General features: G+C 34.9%; 1 protein-coding gene across 1 annotated transcript in view; it reads right to left on the reverse strand.

Annotated features, from left to right (window-relative positions):
• Positions 1-20,920, reverse strand: part of N (neurogenic locus Notch protein) — a 297,648-nt gene that overhangs the window by 162,922 nt on the left and 113,806 nt on the right. The window contains exons 3-4 of the mRNA XM_018510747.1: positions 17,597-17,868; positions 14,525-14,720 (exon numbers count right to left, since the gene is read on the reverse strand). Coding sequence (XP_018366249.1) covers positions 14,525-14,720; positions 17,597-17,868 — 468 coding nt within the window. The remainder of the gene's footprint in view (positions 1-14,524; positions 14,721-17,596; positions 17,869-20,920) is intronic.

Consider the following 20,920-nt stretch of genomic DNA (forward strand, 5'->3'; position numbering starts at 1 on the left):
CTAATATTGTCTTTATTTGTTATTTATTTATTATTAATTTATTTATTTGTCTTTATTATTGGATATATATTGTGGATAGATTGTTTATATCATATATGTACAATTAAGTAACACATTTATTAATCGAAAAAATGGTGCAGCACATAACGCAGAAGACTCATAGTCCAAAGGTCCCGGGTTCGAATCCCGTAGGTAAGTGAATTTTCACTCAATTATTTCTAATATTGATTATACATTCTTTCAGGAATATTAGCGAATATTGTAAAACCATGTATAGCCAATGTAAAACATCGGGTAAAAATTGAATCCCCAATATTGGTCCAATATTGTTGAACCAATATTGGCTAGATATGACTAGGCGTCTACTTTACAATATTGGACCAATATTGGTTATCCAATGTTTTAATATTGGCTGTACATTCGTTTCCCAATATTGCGCCAATAATTTATGCTACTCTCTAGGGAATAGGCACATTTATTGTCACAAAGGTGATTAATTTTAAACTCTTAAAGTTTAATTTTCGCTTGTTTACCGACATTGTACAGAACACTCAAATAGAAAGATCTGCGGGCAAAACGTTGCGCCGCGAGGCATGCTTTCCAAGACAAGAGCAAAGGGACATCTTTCGTTCCCCGCAGGATATACTCGACTGACAGATCGATGACGACTCTCTCTCTCTCTCTCTCTCTCTCTTCCCCTCCCTCCCCAGTATCCTGCAGACCTGATCCGACTTGCACACGTTACAGTACTGACGGCTCTCCCTCGCCTAATCCATTATTCCGCGTGACCGACCGCGAATAATTTCCGATACATTCGATTTTCGAGAGGCTGCTCGATCGCACGTAGATTATCCCTCTTGCGCGGTTGGGACGCGACGCTGGCGGCGAGCTCAATGGTCCAGTGAGAATGTTTCGATTCGTTCCACGCTCGCATCACGGGAAACGAGATTACTCGCAAGAATGAACAATGCGGGTCGCTGGAGTTGTTTACCCGGGAACACACGCCTTATTTCGCCACAATAATTCGGAAGGTGAATTTGAAGAATTTTTCTCCGAGAATCTCTCGATTCTGATCAGCGATACATTCATTGCGTATTTCATTTATTCGCAATAAAAATGTCGAAAATTAACTGCTCTTCTTCGTTTTTTATGATACTAAAAATTTCCACCGTTATAAAAGTTTTAATTATATTATCGTACAACGAACTGAGGTAGGAAGTACCGTGTCCCTGAGTCACGCCGAATTTTTCTTCCGCAATTAATTATTGTCCGGTCATCCTAATTAATTAGTCATGCGATAAGCGTTGCGATGCCTGCGCCAATTAAGACCTCAGCGTCTAGGATCAGACCTAGTCCCGACGCGCAGCGCGTTTATGTCGGCGCGAGGAGCTCTCCGGCTCACGATCATGCAGACTTAATGGAGGAGATAATCGATGGAAACCGAACGTATCACCACGATAAAGTCTAATCGACAAGTATAAACATCTCACGCGGTACATAATCAAAATAAAAGTCCATCATTGATGGCGCGGTCACGAAGAAACTTAAATAAATTTGCGATAAAGTAAAAATGATACACTGAGAGAAAAATGTTTGGTATTTGTAACTATAATTACATATCACTATAATTATGATTATTACTGCTATAATAATAGTAATTATGTATATAGTTCTACCAACAAATGTATATAGTTGGCAACCTAAAATGACTATAATTATAGTTGTTATAACCATAAAATAGTTGAAATTGCCATAAAAATGATTCGAGTGACTATAGTATATAGTTGGCAACCTAAAATGACTATAATTATAGTTGTTATAACCATATTTTTTATAGTTGTCCCCAAATATAACTATAAAATTATAGTCAGTTGAATCATTTTTATGGTTTTTTCAACTATTTTATGGTTATAAAATTATAATTATAGTTATTTTAGGTTGCCAACTATAACCTTTAGAGAGTGATCACGATATTCATCGTAATATTTATAATCTTATGAGACAACTTCATGAGCTAATTAGCGCGTAAATATTTCTCTATACGTCATTTGCACACCCAGTCCTAAATACAGTGTGTTTACTGACATATTGCAGCAACTAATTTGACAAACTCAGGACAAGGTGAAACAGCATTATATCTATCGCGTTGAACTCAATGGAATTCGAATTCTTACGATGGCAAATTGATGGCAATATGTCAGCATGAATATCCTCGACAACAACTTGTGTTGTCATATTGTCGGCATTTTGTTAGCAACGAGCACAAAATGAAACGATTAATTATTCGTTGTTAACATATTGTTGTCATGTTGCCGACAACATAATATGCCACTATTGCTCGCAGAGTTTGCTCTAGAAATTTCGATAACTGATTACGTATATATAAGCAGTTATATTGTTGAATTTATAATGTGTCCTATCTTGATGACAGCAAATGTATAGCAAATATATAACAACATATGCAATGCATTAGTTTGCATAATATGCTACATCACGCTTGGTTATCTGGGCATGTTTATTAATGAAATACGTGTGCAGTGTAAATGTAAGTTTATATTTCCGAAATTTTGAAATAATCGGAACCATCCATACATGAAGCCAGTATTTATATAATCGCTTCTTAAATTTAATAGGCTGTCTACAATAAGCTGTTACTTGAGCTTTAAATCTTAAGCCATAAAAAAATGAATCAATCAGTCGAATGTAAAAAGAATAATCGACTATGATTGATCAATTTTTTACGGCTTAATATTAAAGTTTAAGTAATGACTTATGTAGAAAGCCTATACTGAGAAACCCATTTAATTGAATCAATTATCTCTTGTGTGGATATGGGCGAACAAATTCTTGATTAAGGCAATAAAATAATTTAGTTTAGTTGAAGCAAAACATTTAATTATTGTAACATTTTATTTTTTGAGAATTATTGTATCGACATCTTAATCTTAGTAGATCGATTAACGAAATAAAGTCATTTCATTTCTGATCAAAATCTATAATAAAAAGCATAAGTATGTATGCGTGACAAAAATATATCGGTAAATTAATGAATCGAGATGAAGACGACTCGGAGATAATGGCAAAGGAAAAACCAAATTACCATCAGGTCTTCGTCAACTTTTTTCACTTAGGCAGTCGGATTGATGAGTTATTTGTATATAATTCTCCTGTATATTTTAAATCGTGAAGAGCTTAATATCCCTAGCTGCACTCTGTATCTTTTCTTCGAGACAGGTTCCTTTATTCGGGACGATTCTCTCCAATCTAGTTTCTGCGATGTATACTTATGCAGCGCAGTCGCTTTTTATACAGGTAGGACAGTGCAGTGGATACGATTGGCCGGCGGCATAATTTCGCCATTCGCTTTGACGGCCGGTTATTTCGCTCTGTCGCGAGCTTTAAAATGACTAAAGCGCAGAAGGGGAGCAACTGCACGCGAAGGAGCATCACAGCAGAAACGAAATCGTCTTCTACGAAGGAAGAGGGAACATGTCGGAGGGAACGAAAGAAGATCAATTCATGGCCATTTTTCAAGAGTCGGCTCCCGTAGAAACTTACGACAGCTCGTGCATCGCGACAAAAAGTCGCTTTTTCGTGGGGGTCCCTTAATGCGTGTTCTTTTTCAACGCTGCGAACAGCAAACGGATGAAGAAAAAAAAAAGAGGGATGAGAGAGGGGATGGGAGGGTCCGGGATTAATCGAAAGTCCGTCGGCGAAAATTGTTGGGATCTCGCACTCACGAGCCTTACGATCTGTCTGTTGCCGGTTGCTGCAGTGGTCGCCGTCACGACGTTTTGTCATTAGCCGCACTGAAAATTGATACCGGTCTGCGCTGCCGATTTAATTGACGTCAAATTGAAGCGTGGAGGGAAGATTGGATTCGCGAGAGCGACCACGCTCATCGTGATGTTCAGCAAAGAAAAGGGAAGGAGAGAAGAATGAAGACCGAGTGCATCCTCCGACCGGCTCGTTTCCGATCATCTTTACGACGTCATCAAATTTCACAATGAAAAGATCCTCCAATGGAATATTAAGTGCCGTTTGGTTAATAATGTCCTTCCTTTTTCTTTAGTCACTGGTACGATGTTTGATTATGGCTTCGCGTGAATTACAATATCGCGTAGACACTTGTTTCCTTATGATTTCTGTCAGGATTCGTGAGTTCAAATCCTACACTCTATATATACGGAAAATTTGGTAATCCGTTTCTGACTTAGCGGGAGTCACAGGGAAACTCTCTTTAGATTTAGGTGACTTTTTGACTAGGTTCAGACATATAAGAACTGATTAGTCCTACTCGTTACTGTGTTACTGTTACTAATACTTTTCATAAGTACGCAATATATGTATCTCGATGATTTATGTAACGCTTTCGCTTTCTCCATTGTACAACTTAAGTGAACAAGTTTTGACAGCAACCATAAACACATGAATAATTGCGGCTTAGTTTCTGAAATGGTCGAACTTGTTATCACGATTCACAGTAAATCTTCTTCATGATAAACAAATCGAGGTTTGTTCCAGTTGAAGATTGCACGTTATTCACGGCGAAATATAACGGAAAGTACGGTTCCCTATTATAAATGTTACATAAATGTTCGTGAATGTCGATGAAATTCACAGGGAAATGACTAGCCGTCGCGGTTACACGAAGAAGAATGCCTTTTCGTTCTCGCGCGAATTCTCGTGATGCGTGCAAACTCGTGCACAAATGAATTCCGCATGAGCTGAATTTAAACCCATACAATCCAGTTGATTACATAATAATGCTCGCACTTAATGTACTAACGCCGCAATGAGGTTTTACGTAAATCGAATTACTGGCAACTGTATTTACAGCACGTCTATTATTGTATCTATTATACGTTTATATATGCACCTCTCTTTGGTCAAAACTTTTTATTTAACTTTATCCACAAGTAATATGATACGAATTTGAACATCGATGAGAATAAGTCTAATTAAATAAGAAAATTCCTGTATTCGATCAAAGCGAATCTTAGTATTTAAATATTTCTGTGTGAATTTATATATATATATCCGATTCTGCAAACTGCGCACCAAAATCTTTTTCGGTCTTGAAACACATCCATGAGTAGAATCAGAGTAGTAATATCATTTATGAAGTTGACAAGCAATTTAATAATTTTTGATTTGCTAATAAGCATCTTTATAAGAATATTAATAATCATTTTATTGCGAAAAATATTACTTCAGTCTGGATTTAAACCTGGAATTCGCAAGTGTTAGCGATTACCGTATCGCATTGTTGCTATTAACACCTTCCGCATTTAATACCTTTCGACAAATTGCTGCAGAATGTTATAAGAACTGGTGCACAAAACAGCAAAGTCAAGACCTCGTCGCGGATCAATGCAATAGCGCGGTTTTTCGGCTTACCGTGAATCCTCAATTTGCGTCGATTAATCGCGCGCTTGAACGTTAATTCCGCGTCGAGCGTATCGTATGTCCAGTCAAGTAACGTAAATGGACACGTCGCAAAAATAAAAAGTATAACACAGCTGTTTTCCCACTATTCTAATTGTCTGAATTGATCGAACTCGATAATCATTTCGTTACCTTGCCAACATTGATATTATGAGGACAAAATAAAATTTCGTTTTCGCGTGCAATTATTTAATAATACTATAAAAGAGTGACAGTTTAAGAAAGGTTTTCCAAGAATTTAATATCTATATGTATTACATAATATTTTATGATTATTTTGATATAAATTTAATAATTTTCGTGAAAAAAAAATAAAGATTAATTTCAAATTAGAAAATATAATGATCAATTTCTTTTCGTAAAATGACATGTTTGTGATTTTACTATAATTACATGAAATTTTCTTCCTTGATTAAGAAACTGTACTATCCTTCAGACAAATATTACGTGTATGATGATTGTAAAATAAATATCAATAAATACATACAGTGAATGGATAAATTATAGATAGGTAGTAAGAATTACAGTGCAAGAATTGTTTCCCGGTAGAATTGAGATATCTTCACGCTGCAATCTCATTCACACGTAATCAAACTCACACGTATGTCTTGATGAACATGCATTACCAGCCACCAGTATGCCGCATGACAAGACGCCAAGTGACTGTTCTGCAGTCCATGCACATACGTATCACGAGATACTTTTACTTCTTGCGCAAACGTCTCGCTATTATATCCCATCGCGTCGTTACGTGCAATTTGCATTTTCCATTGAGGTGACGCGTGCGCGCTTCCGTTTTCACACACTCGATGTGGAAGTCGACATAGATCGTCGATTGGAATAGTCTGATGGACCTTGCGAGCTTCGAAGAACTTGATCGAATGATTATCGAGTTCACCTACGATATTCTGTTTACGTTATAAATAGTCGCGACGCACGATCGATATACCATAGCGATAATGGTCGGCTTGCCGCAGCAATAATTATCGCCTCGACGATAATCTCACTATATAATTGTATGATCGAGAGTGTTATTATGGTATAATGTTCAAACCAATTTCTCCAATCGACTCACGTGTTACCGTTTAACAAAAAGAGAACAAATATACGCTTTGTATGTTTTATTTTTGTATATAACAAATTAAGGCAAATTTTATCATATTAAGGAAAAAGAGAAGAAATTAAAAATAAGTAAAAAATATCATGATCGATTTGAAATATTAACATAATGAAATGAATGTTTTTCTTTTTATGAAGTAAAATTTTATTGTAAATAAAAAATTAGTCCAACTAAAAATCAAGAAAATAAAACTTTGACTTTGAACTAGAAAAAATATTTATGATAATTTCCATCTTGATAATCTTGAATTTCCTCGTCATCCATGAATATACATGGAGTGGCAAATGATTATAGTTGCGAATATATCATTAGAACTTCAAGGAGGGCGAAAAGAATTCGCCCTTGGGAGTTTGATCTCACCTGCTCGACACACTCGGCTGACGATGTTATTATGGCTAATCATTCGATCCGCTTCTACAATATGTGGAACTTATCCTCGATTACGTGATACATATTAATAAGGCGTAAAAATCATTGATTGATCTAAATTTTTTATAAGATTATTTAAGATTGTAATTTTCACGAGATTATCGAAAAGAAAAATAATTCTCTTCAGTATTCATAATTGCAGTAACTCCATGCCATCGATAGATGAGAATAATCTCTATATTAAAAAATCGGTATAAAGAAGAATATAAATAACAATTCTTGTCAGTCGAAAACTAGACTTAATGGAATAATACCGGTTTAATATTTGCGGCTGAGCGTATGCGGAAAGGTTTGTCGACAACTTCTCGAAACAGCTAGCGGGTGATAGATGAGGTTTGCTAAGAATTCTCCTAATTATTTCTGGCGATGGGATGACTCGCATCTTTGTTGCATTCGGCGCATTCTTCTTTCTCCGCGAAACCGCCAAAGATGCATCGCGACCGCTGGAAACGCTATCTCTGTAAGATCACCGACCAGATCTACGAGATTCTTTTAACTTGTCGCACGGCTCGCAGTATGCACGACGCGGGAGGATGCATGCGCTGAAAATAACGTGTTCATTGCTGACTGTAATCCGTTTCGACGTAGAAACGCAATCGCGTTTACGTTCAAGACTACACAAAGTCGCATGATGATCACTTTTAATCTTAATCCCGATCATTCCATCGCCAAGACTACGAGACATATACGCTCGCATATACGACAGTGCGGAATCGCTCTTCGCACAAAGATAAGCTGAAGTTAAACAACTTTAAGACACGAAAGACGATTTTGATAGTTCGCTATACAAATGATACGAAAATTATATAATTAAAAATATAATTAAAAATATTATTCAATATAACTTAAACTTCTAATCTCACAATCGGATTTGAAATTTATATTTAATTATATTATAGCTATACACTGTTAAAAATTTCATGAAATTTAATATACTTTTAAGTTACACAATTTGAACTTAATTTCATGACATTACATTAAATTTAATGTATTTATAACTGAAAAGTATATTTGTGTACATGTACATGAAATTTAATGTTCTTTTCATAAATTTAATGTATACGTTCATTAATGTATGACTCGGTTCACGAATATTTTTCTATTATACATGTGTGTAGAGTAAAATTACTATACTATCAACAAAAAAATCTATATCAAATGATAGTATTTCAAATGATAATCTGCGAAATGTCAACGAGGCGCGTTTTAAGTTAACAAATAGTAAGCGATATCATATTCCTACTTTATATCTAAGACTATATTTAACTTGGCACTATTTCGTACGAGTAAAATTTTTTAATCCACAAATTTATTCTGCGCGTAACGAAATTAAATCGTTTTTCCAATAAAAAATCTAGCTAAGATAAAAAATATAAATCCACGAACGTCTTCATTTTCTCTATAAAATACGAATAACAATATTAAATTAATAAATAAGTTACCTTACTTCTAATTTTGCTCGAGAAATCGAAACATATGTTAAATATTTAAATAATTTATTAACAAAACTTTTTCAAAATTTAACAGAATTTTTTCTCCAAAATTTATTTCAATGATATAACTTATATTTAATGTACATTAAAAATATGTATCGATAACGTCGCAATGTTTCATTAATTAGCTAATAACTGTTTATGGTAAACAGGATATAAACTTAAAACTTATCTCGAGATACATGATCCCATGTTCTAAGCCGATGCAATATTTTGCGCGTATGAACGTTACGCGAACTAATCCGACACGTCCGTTCGCCACGAGTTCCGATTAAAATGAGTACCGAGGATGACGCCCGTCACGCTAAACGATATCTCGAGATACGCCCTTCTTGAGAGATACGATTTTTCGCGAGATCACACATGCTATGCGTGTAACATTGTAAAATTTTCCATTTCAATTTGCGCAATTATATCCGTTCTTTTCATAAAATTTCTTAATCCTTTGGACATTCCTTTTTTCCTTTTGGACACAAATAATTGCTTATTAAAAATAGAATTTACATTATCTTAGTTTACGTATAGTTTATAAACAATCTAAAAATTTCGTGACATAAATTAGTATCCCACAATTTAAAAGGCTTCAATCAAATAACCCCCCAAAAATAGTATTTTTTTTAACGAAAATAACGCGATTCCGAATCATCGTCATCTATTTTCGTTCTGTTTGACGAAAATTGTTAAAAAAATTTGAAATTAATCATTATTAATACCCTTGTTCTCACAGTAATATTTTCATTTCTTTAAAATAACGAATGTTGCCACTCAGGAGTAACTTCTTCCTGTTTATTATTTAAAACTGACACTAGGCATATAACGCCAGAAAATCATAGTATAATGTTTAGATTGCGACAAGGCGGAGTCATTGTCTCCGCGAGATGAGAATAGTAATAATGTACGGCACACATCAACCTTCTACAATATTTTGTGCCCTTTCATCATGTGGACAGGTCTTCATAGTACCGTGCGGTTTAACGACCCGACCGAGAGCGACGTGTTACGTGGCGAAATTCGAAAATGTCCGTCGTCACCATGCTGGTCACGTAGTTATCGGCTACTATCAGAGAAACGGGTTCTTCAAATCGCTCAAGATCCTTATTTTTTTTTCCACGTTGTCATCCGAGTTCCAAGGAAACGACTCCTGCTTCGCAACCGGCTACATGATCCGGGCGTGATTTCTCGTCTAGATTTCCATTCCATGGATGAGATAGAATGCGATACATAAAATGCGATTTAGGAAATTCAGAAATGTAATTCGTACTAGGAGCACGTATAGTAACAAAATAAACAAAATTGAATAAGAACAATATTATAAATTCCCGGTTGATGTTTCTGTCACACTGATCTACAAGATAACAAGATAACTGCAAATTGTAAAGAACATACGAAGGATAATCAATCATTTTTTAAATTGTTAAGAAGAATAGTATGTAAGACTGATCTAATTTTTATTTTATATTATATAACTTGACTGAAGAGGACCAATATTAAAGATCGAAACGTTTGTATTGTTTATTATTTGAATTACATGATTATTATTTAAACTAGCGCACGTTATCTAGCTATAAGCTCAGACAATTCCTTATGATATATATTTTTGAATATTATAAATTTTATTTCTTTATTCTTCGTAAAAGTAACAAAACATTTTGAATGTGCCTAACTAGTAACTAAATAATCTTAGTTAAAAACAAAGAATACCAGCGAATACCGCAAAATGCAACGTGACAGTGTGTGTGTGTGTGTGTGGACTAAACTTTTAGGTTCAACTTACATTTTTCTGCTTAGATCTTTAGAAACAGACTAATTCTTACAAATCAAGTTAAGTAATGGAAATAATTTTTTATAAAGATATAGAAATGATACGACAAATGCATGCAAAAATGAAAATAATTAAGTAGAATAATTTTAAACATCATAATTGTGTTTGCAGCGTAAGATGAGGCATCGACATGAAATACTCCTGACGTCTTTCGCGAAAAGGCCAGGTGCGAGCTTCAGCTAGGAGCTCCGAGGAATTTGACCCCTCGGGGTCAATTCGTAACCCGTTGCAGGTCCCAAAATTGCTGCGGAGGCCGCGCTTGATCAAGATCCGCCGTTAATCCATCCCGGGGTTAAGGAACACCACTGGTCTTCGTTTTGCCTCGCCTCCGCTCAATTAAATTCTACTTCAGGGAGATTATTTCATAAATCACATCCTGTCCCGAACACACGCGCAGACGTCCCCCCATCCATTTTCTCACCCACTTGTTCCTTCACCACATAACAATTTGCCACTATTATTTGAAGGACGAGACAAAGGCAAGATCATTAGGACACGTTAATCTGTACAGGATACTAGTGAGAATACTCATCAGTAGATATACATAAAGAAGTTTACGACTTCAACTAGTTTTTACTTTATAAAAGGAAACATTTCATTTTTATTTCTTTCCTCGCATACTAATCTATAATGAGAATAAAATCTCCCCAGGAGAATAAAATTCCATCCGAAGTAGACCTGAGAAAACGTAGATCGAGGCAGGAAATAGCTTTTCTATATATGTAATATCTTTATTTGTTCGCGTCGCGTCACAGAATTCCAGTGCAGAAATTTAGCTCGTCACGCTTGAAGGATAATAAGAGAAGAAATGCACCGGTTATGCAATTCGCGAAAGAAGTAAAGAGCCAGTCGTCCGTGCGAAACAAAAAAACCCACACGCTCGCATTCTTGCATACCCATAGATCGATCGCTGTCATGGCACGGTCGAAGGAAAATTCTCCGCGTTTCACGGGTGTTTCGGTTCAATGCGGCGGCGGTGCCCAGATAATGCCTGACGAGATTTCGCAGACTCGTATGTCGCGGTGTTTAATTATTTTCACGTTGAAATTTCGCGCTTATGAAACAATCTGCCACCTCTCGCTCTTCACCCTCACGTCACGGCGCGGCGGCGGCGGCATTACGGTATCCGGGTACCGATCCTACGTAACAATTTAATACCATAGTATTTCCAACCGACACCACCTGGCGGTCAGGTATGCACATCAAAGTCTTTATTAGGCCCGATTAAACGTTACTGTGCGACCCTGCTTGCTCATACGCCGTCGTGCAACATCGACAGCGCCCGCGTCGACTGAATGTCCGCTTCTCGTCCCACCTTCAAATGAGTACATTTTAAAGCCTCTATTGCATTGACATTAATTCTTACCGATATATTCTCCCCTTTCTCTTTTTCATATTTTACAAATATTTAATATATTACTGTATTATTTCGAAGAAAAAACAATATATTTTTTATATATTTATTCAACTTCAACGTTCCAAGATTTTAGACTTGATATTTTTAAATATATCTTTCCAATAATTTTCTCTTTCCTTTACATTTAATTTGATTCAAACTTCTGATATGTATTTACTTTATTAAATACAGAAAATAATAAAGAAAATGCTATTACAAGTGCAAAACTAGAGAAAACAACTCATTAAAATATATTTTATGATTTTTATAATCACGTTGTGAAATGTGAGTATGGGGATGAATACGCCAGGAGGTGCGTTTTCTACACCTTTTTCAATAATTATAGCAAACGAAACGCTTACCAAAATATACGGAGAGAGAGAGAGAGAGAGAGAGAGAGAGAGAGAGAGAGAGAAGGAAACATGGAATTAATAAATCCCAGAAAGAATGTAACATTAGTAACATCATGATTAACTCCTCTGCAATATTTTTTAGACAATCGAACTTTGATTATCCTATATCTCACGCTGTTTCTCCTGTAATTTTAGCAGATAACTATATCTTGTGATCAAAACACCACGATGGCCTTCTTTATGTTAATTCGTCCCTCATAATTATCTTCATGAGAAACTGTATGTGTCGTAAGCGTATATATGCATCGCATGAGTAACACGTAACTGCAATATTTATAATCACGCTGTTATGTCAAAACTTCAAATTTATTATCCGTCTTTGAAATACTCTTCATACTTTTATATAAAAAAAAAATATGTATATAAATATATAATAAAACAGAACATCAGTAGTTTTAAAGATGTTTAAAAAATCATTCTTTTATTTAAATTCCGAGAGATTCTATTTAATTGTTCATTGTTATAACTCAAACATCTAATTACAGACTTGATAAAATATTTTCTGAATTTGATACAAGCATATTTTAATTTTACAAAGTGAGTTTGCCGGTTTAACGTAGTTACCATTGATCATTTTGCAATAGTTACTTTTCACTTGTGCAGCTCTGAAAATCAGTGACCGAATGAAGATGAATATATCGAGTAGTCCCAGCTAAAGAACGAATGTTGTCGATACGCCGACAAAGCCTTTTCTCGCCACTCACTGTAAGCAACTTTAAAGTAGACGGGAGCGTCTTTGTACACGCACGTTCTCGCATACACGCAATGCACCGACGTTGCACCGATATAATTCAATATAATGTAGGGACCAGCGACATTATCTGGTCCGGTGTAGTCAGCTCGGACTCGGGCTTCGATTAATCTCGACTCGATCTCAACGAAGAGCGGATTTCGAGGCGGATTTATAGTCTTCTCGCACGGTCTTAAGTCCCCCACTTAAATCTGCTTTTTTGACGAACTTGTTTCTTTTTCATGGTGAATTTTCTTTTCACTCTCTTTTTCTCTCGTCAAATCTTCTCCTCACCCTGAGATTCTACTTATTATATCTTTCTGTCGATCCTTACCGATAGGAACTCGTGCAAATCTTGGTGGAATTTTTAATCTTATGATCTTCCATCTTTTGATTTTTATATTTTCATTCTCAATAGTTTCCGAGAAGTTAATTTGTTAATATCACTTCGTTATACTTATATCTTTCGCGTTACCAGACTTCTCAATAGTTATGTGAAAATATATGCGAGTTGAATATTCTGATCATTCCTTCTACAATGGCTCTCAAAAAATGATTCGGAGACAATTGTGTATTAAGAAAAACGTTTAACTTTCTCCAATATCTACTTCCTCGATCGACATCGTTCCTCATCATTGTCGTACATCTCGCGATCAGAGCATGATTGCATGTCAGACTTCGCGAGCGGAACGGAGGTAATTTTCAACGTAACGAAACGCCGAATTAGGAGTAAATCAGTAATGGACCATGAAATCGAATCTATGAATTCTCGTTGCCTCGCGTCGTTACGCATTTCGAGTACCGGCGACCGTGCTCAATTGGTAATTACGACAAGGAGACAACCAATGACACCGCCGTGCCGGCATGTCCTCCTCCACCTGCGTCAAAATGCATGTCTTTGGATGCATTCGGATATTTTCAAAAGACCGGTCGGTGACGACGGCGACCGCTGTTATTCGTTCGCATCGATCTTTGTATGGATCCACAACCCTCTCTGGTTTCACATATGCAGATCCCGATTGCTCGTAGAATCGATTATTCGCAGACCGATCGTGACTGTGAACGTTCACGCTGCAACCCCGGACAAATGAGAGATTCCTGGCTGCCGAGCTGTGGCCTCGCCTCGATATACGCACTGGCGATTTCAGATAGTTCATGCCAACTATTTCTTTCTATCGAACTTACATTTACAACGTTTCTATCATTAAAATGCATCAACGGCGATTATTATGTATTAAACAAGTCAGTATTATCGGTAACCTTTTATTTTTGAATAAATTTCAGGTATACGCTTCATTTTAACGGAATTTTAATTTAAGCCTTACTTATATTTCATATAAAAAATAATTAAGCATTCACCGAGTAAATATGACGTTAATATTTAACAAGCCGAATAAATTATCTTAAGAGACATTGTGTGAAAAAGAAAAAGAAGGAGAAGGATATATAAAAAATAATTAGAAAGTCTGGTTTCTCGGGTACCTCGAGAGTAGCATTCCATCGATAATTATGCAGTATCTTCTGTCCGTTTTAAAACACTTGACTTAAAAACGTCCCTGAATTTCGATCAAAACGCTTGCCTCAATGCACACGTCATGTGATCATTTCGGAGGCGCGATAAAAATACGTACAATGTGTTGCAGAGCAACCGTTAAACATGTCGTCCGATTTACCTGTAAGATCCGTGAATATTGTTGCAGGTACCATGTCTGCACGGATCCCTCTCACACTCGTCGATGTCGTCTGCACAATTTGGACCCGTGAAGCCGGGTGCACACGTGCACTCGTAGCTGTCCTCGAGCGAGCGACACTCGGCCCCGTTTCGACAAGGCGACGAGGCGCAGTAATCCTGTCGCTCGCAATGGTCACCTGAAAAAAAAAAAAAAAAAAAAAAGGAATGATGTTGTCCAACATCTTGCACCGATGCACATTCTCGTTAAGTATAATCGAAAAGTCACACGGTTTGCAATGTCATATTGAGAACTCAAATCGTGATTCAATTTAAAACTACGAGCCTCCTCATACGTTCACTTATTTTTTAAGTGACTTCATCTTATTTTATATCTTCTCAAACGGATTTTACTTTAACAAAATTCTAACTCTTAGATACGAAAATATTAAATTAAAACAATAAAATTAAAAATAAAAATGTCAAATTTAAGTATTAATCGGGCTCTCGAAATTAAAAACTATAATAGAGTATATCGGGCAATGAGAGCACCAACACAGCGCGGAAATTGGTGCGCAATACAATATAAATATCAAATAATATTTACATAATATGAATAAAGGTGTACAATATGATTTTATCGGTATCACCTTACTTGGACACACACGTTTTGGTATTTTTCAAACCATCTGCAGCAAATTCGTAGATACTTTTCGTAGATGTCTTGACAAAGTATTGCGACAATGTTGAAATTAAATTCTATGTGAGACTGAAGATGAGCATATCCCTACTGTCTGGTTGGGAGTTGTTGAAATTTGTCTCTTTGTTGTTTAGCCAAGTGGCTAACCTCCGTCTCTCCATAGATCATTTATTCCAAAAGTAGCAAGTTAAATTATAAAAAAAAATGATAACAAGAATTAAAAACTTTGTTTTACATTAAGAATACGATATAAAATTGTAACATGTGTTATCCAGGTAGAAGTCAGAACAAGTAAAAATAAAAAATTTTCTAATAGTTTTTCTGTTATTAAATATATGAATTTAAGAAAATTTTTTTAAAAATTATTATAAAAGTATTTAATAAGCATTTTAGGTTCCTCGTTTTAACTTTTAACGTTTTCGAATAATTTCTACATGCATTTATTATGTTGGAAACTTCAAAAAATTGAACGTTGAAATATATATGGTAGAATAACAGTATTGATCATAATAACACAGAAAATGAGAATATTATATTATAGTTTCATACAATCAGTATACTAGTTAAGTAAAAACTTAAAATAAATGTATTGAAATTAATCTAAAGAATTTTATCATTTAATCAGTTTCATATGAGCATTATTAAATATCATGAGCTAAAAAATCACAGTTATTTCATTAAAATTTATTAAAATGACAAGAGTTTTATTTACATACGTATAAAAAAATTACATTTACTATTTTAATATTCAAAACATGATCAAAAGACTTGAAAACCTACATATTTTCGAGAGCTTGAACATTTACTCGATAGATTATCGTAAAATTCTTGGAACCTCTAAGGTTAGAGCGCAAAAACGTTAAAATAAAATTTTGTAGACGAAGATCCCAGCGAAGATAAGAATAAATTAACTCGGTATTTCTTGCCGACTAGCATTCGGTCCGCAAGTAGAGATATCTCTTAAGATGGCGGTTAATCCCGGATAGCGGAGCATGCATCTAAGGTAAGCGTATCTCTCTTTCCCTTTACTTCTCGGGCTTATTGATTAGTGGAACTAATTACCAGAGTCGCTACTTGTTCTCTTGTGGTCAAGATGTCTTGCTTCTGCGATCTGCGCCGTGTAACGGCTATAACTTTAGCGGTGCTCATTATTTATGACTCAAATATATTTTAGAAATTTTTCTCTTCTCTGTTCATTCATTAAAGGTCATATATTTCGTATATCAAAATCACAAGTTTAACGAGATTTATATATATATATATGTATTTATATATAACTTATATTCTACAAACTTTATAAATAAGAATATTTTAAATAAAATTTACATAACTCAATACTTAATTAAAAAAAAAAAATTATTAACATGTGCTATATCAACAAAAATAAATAATAGTAATATATAAAACAAGCAATTATCTTAAAATTGTAAACTGCCTCTCCAAAAATCATTCAGATTTCATTAAAAATACAATGAAACTGAGCACCACTCGTCCAAAGGTACCGGCATGATTCTTCGCCAATTATCCTATAAATGCATACTTAAACTTATATCTTTTCTTTCTTTTATTACCTCTTTTCATTGCTTTTCTTTTGAAAGTTTACATATTTCTAAATTTATTTATTCGTCAAGCATACTAGCACGTGTTTTAGTATTTTATCTTGAATAATAATTGTGAGAAAGATAAACGTATCTCAACATCGACTTCTATAATGTACATAAATTTCATATTGAAATTAAAATAACTCGATATAACGGATATATCAAATAATCAAGATAACTTATATATTTAAAAAATTGATGCAAATTAAGTCTGTCATCTAATATTGGACGCACATAACTACATAAAACTATAAGCGCACACACTTATAGTACATATAGAGTATCTTTCAATAGTTTAATGCAAATTTACAGTTATTGCTTAGTCTCGACGTTACTTTATGACGCGCAGCACAATGCGAACTGGTTAATTGCAACACGTTATCGTCACGTCTATCTATTAACCTTGCTATTCAACCCACACGAATCGATAAGCATATTTAAGTATTCGATGACTAACGCACGATTTATTCATTGTCGGACTTACGCAATTATTCCCCTTTAAGAATCCGCATAGCTTTCCTTTAACACCTTTGACAACCGTATCGAGTTAGTTTTGATCATTTTATCGGTACGCTTAATCATTGACATTAATTTTACGCTAATTTTGCAGCAAATCTTAATAAACAAAATTTTAATCGCAAATCAATAAACCTTATTATTCGCCCAATAAAAGTAGAATAAAAGTAGAAATTATTCGCGCATGACTATAAACCCAAATTTATTCGAAATTATAGTAATTTCTGGTCGCAAATATAAAAATATGAACTTTACTGACCTGTGAATCCGATGCTGCACGTGCACACATATTCGTGCAACGATTTAAGATTGCACGTAGCACCGTTGAGGCAGGGCGAAGAGTCACAGGCATTCTCGATAGGAATTTCGCAGAGGCTGGCAGTAAAACCGACTGGACACGAACATGTGAAGGATGGTGTACCACCCCCAATGCCCTCGCGTACCCTGCATGAGCCGCCGTTTTGACAACGCGACCCCGTATAACATGGGTTCAAATGTTGACAGTATTCGCCCACGTATTTTGATGTGCAGCTGAAACAGGATTCAAAAATTACGATTAAAGGATTGATATTTTCTCTCTTTATCATAAATTAATAGGTACAATAATTTCAAACGGTAAATCGATTACACGAGAAAATTGCATGATTTTATGCATTACATCTAATTCTACTTGATTTAAGCAAATTCTTCTCTCAAGAATTTCGCTATTTTTCAGAACAAATTTTGTTTACTTTTTTTCCTATATATTATACGATTTTCTTGGTTTGAAAATTTTTTTTCAGACATAATAAACTTAATTGAAATAAAATTTCTATCAATTAACAGAGTTATCGTAATTTCTTCAATGCATAAAAAATTATATAAAAAATATTATATTATTATATTATTATTATATCATATAGTTTAAAAAATATTATCTATATAAATTGTATAACTTGTAAAATTATACACTTGTAAATTAAGATATTATTCACTCAAAATTGCTGATAGTTTTTTCAATTACTGTACATTATTTTGTAGATTAGTATTCCCAACACTATTTCACAAAGAATATGGCAATTTTAGGGTAAATGAGTTATATTTATCGAATGATAAAACCGTACTATGTGAACATGGCACGTGTTAAACTCAAAAATGAATAAACTCGTTTTATAAACGCGCTGTAATTTGTCTTGTGCCGTAAGAAAATAACAAAGGTCCTTTCGGAGTAATGAGGATATGCGTGCTACCAATGCGTGAGCTCACCATAAAGGACGCACAGTTAAGAAAAATGTTTATAGTCGGCCAGCGTAAGGAGACGCAAGTTACCTTAAAGGGACCAGTTCCTCTAGGTTCTTTCGCATATCGATGAGACTGCAATGTAAAAGCGACGAACGATCGCAGCTTACAATATGACATGCTCTGTCCAGTGGTCATTAGAGTCCGTTAGATCATTTTTTGTCGCGAAAGTCGACAGAACGCAGCAATAATTTCCTTATCGAGAAAGCACGATCGTTGATGCCATCATTGAAATAGTATTTGTGCATCTAATCTGTTACTTCGTTAATTATATGAAGCTTTTAAGTCGACAAACGTTAATAGCGATTGAATATAAAATCGCGCAAGTATAGTTGAACTTATAATAAGAGCCAAAAGTATAAATTACTTGTTCAATACAGAAAATGGAAATAATTCGATTTTGAAATAACATATGTTCCAAGAAACATATTGTGGATAAGTTATTCGACAGAAAGAGGTCACGAAAGGTCTTTCTTCGTTTGGAACATGTGTTCTCCTTTTCATGCCGTTTCACGCAAACCATGAATTCAATAGGAATTATAAGAGATGAAAGTTTAGATACTTGCTTGGAGAATTTACTGATACATGTAACAGACCAATCATAAAGCTTGGAACAGGACTTTTCGCCTTTCGGCCTTCGTGGAAGTCTGGACCGCAATACGCGAGATCCTTTTCGCCAGAACGCATTAGTTCCCCTTGAAATTATCTTACCTACGTCGAAGTACTGCTACCCTTCTTTATCTTTTGTTGCTTTTTTTTATTTATATAGAAGTCAGAAAAAATATATATCTATCGAAAAGAATCACATTTTTATTGAACTTTTAATTTATTCTTAAAGTATTTAAAAATTGCTGTAAAATTGCTGATAAATTCTGTAAAAATCAGAATGTTAAAATTTAAAAATAAAAAATTTTAATGTATGCTCAGTAATTCTCAACTATACCTTAGCGTCCTATTTGAAGAATAGATTGCAAGAAACTTTATTTTACAACTGAAAAAAATGAAGAAAGATTCAAAATCTTTTTATAATTTAAAACCTCATAGTATCAATCGTATAAATTGTAAAAAATTCGCTTCCGGTTCAAATGACTCGCTTCTCTGTAGTTGAAGTTTTTAAAAATGTATAATCAAATATTCTTTAAGATATTGATTTCAGATCTAAAGAGAGCTAAAAACCAATCTGGACCAAGTTTCTAGACTTTATCTAAAAATTCCCTACAGACTCAAGTTTCATGCGAAAGATGTTCGTTTATATACGTATACTTATTCTATTGACAATCGAGATTATGGTATCCTTAAGCTGGCATCAATATACAGAAACGTATCGAGCGCATTGTCCTGCAGCCGCAGCCGCAGCTGCATCGCACCGGGCCTCTTCTCCACTTCTTTCTCCGCTTTCCACCGCTTATATGCGCGCGTGGTTGCTAGACAGTCACAGCCGGTATCTCTATAAACGGAAACGACGATTCCACGGCCATTACTTGCTCAACAGCGAGCTTCTTGGTTGCCGGTCAGAGCTCTGACGTGCCATCACTTGGATTTATTGACTTCTACCAATGAATATCCGCCCTCTAATCACGAAGACATGCAACGAAACCGCTAATATGAGCAAACTAAAGTCAGATGCAACAAATTTGACATCTTCGCTCACGCAATAACGATCTCTTTTATATGCAAGAAATAATAGTCGCGGAAATTTCGTAACGTAATATACATTTTAAAAAATTGGAGTATTACACTGAGTGAAAATAATATACAAAAAATAAAATTCGTAAAATAATCTGATCTAAACTTCTATAATACGTAAATTGGAAGAGCTAACGCAGTATGTCATGCTGTCGCAAGAACATGAAATGGATGTAAATTATTATTTATAGCACGTATATTATGTTTATGTGTGGATTTAATTGAAATGCCTGTATATTTTGTACGTATCTACTAATATTTCAATCACTCGAATAAGATAAAGCAAAAGAATACATACATGGCATTAACGCTATCGATGTCTAACGTGATAAGTCAGATCAGAAATGTCGCGCGAACGAGATTATAATTATCGAAGAATGTCGCAACACACGTACATCCTGCTTCTGGATAATTTTGCAAATATACAGATAAGAATCCTTCTTGTAAGCGCATAGATAAGTACAAATAAGCAACCGGGCGGACAGATTCGTGTTATGCAAATTATCAGGTCTACGTTGCTCTCGATTTGCAATGAGATTACTGCGATTCCGGACGCATTTTATCAATACGACGCTCGAAAACCAGCCTTTTTTATTTTGCAACTTCAAACCGGTCATCG

Source organism: Trachymyrmex cornetzi, unplaced genomic scaffold (assembly GCF_001594075.2).
Source record: "Trachymyrmex cornetzi isolate Tcor2-1 unplaced genomic scaffold, Tcor1.1 scaffold35, whole genome shotgun sequence".
In the NCBI taxonomy this organism is placed as follows: domain Eukaryota; kingdom Metazoa; phylum Arthropoda; class Insecta; order Hymenoptera; family Formicidae; genus Trachymyrmex; species Trachymyrmex cornetzi.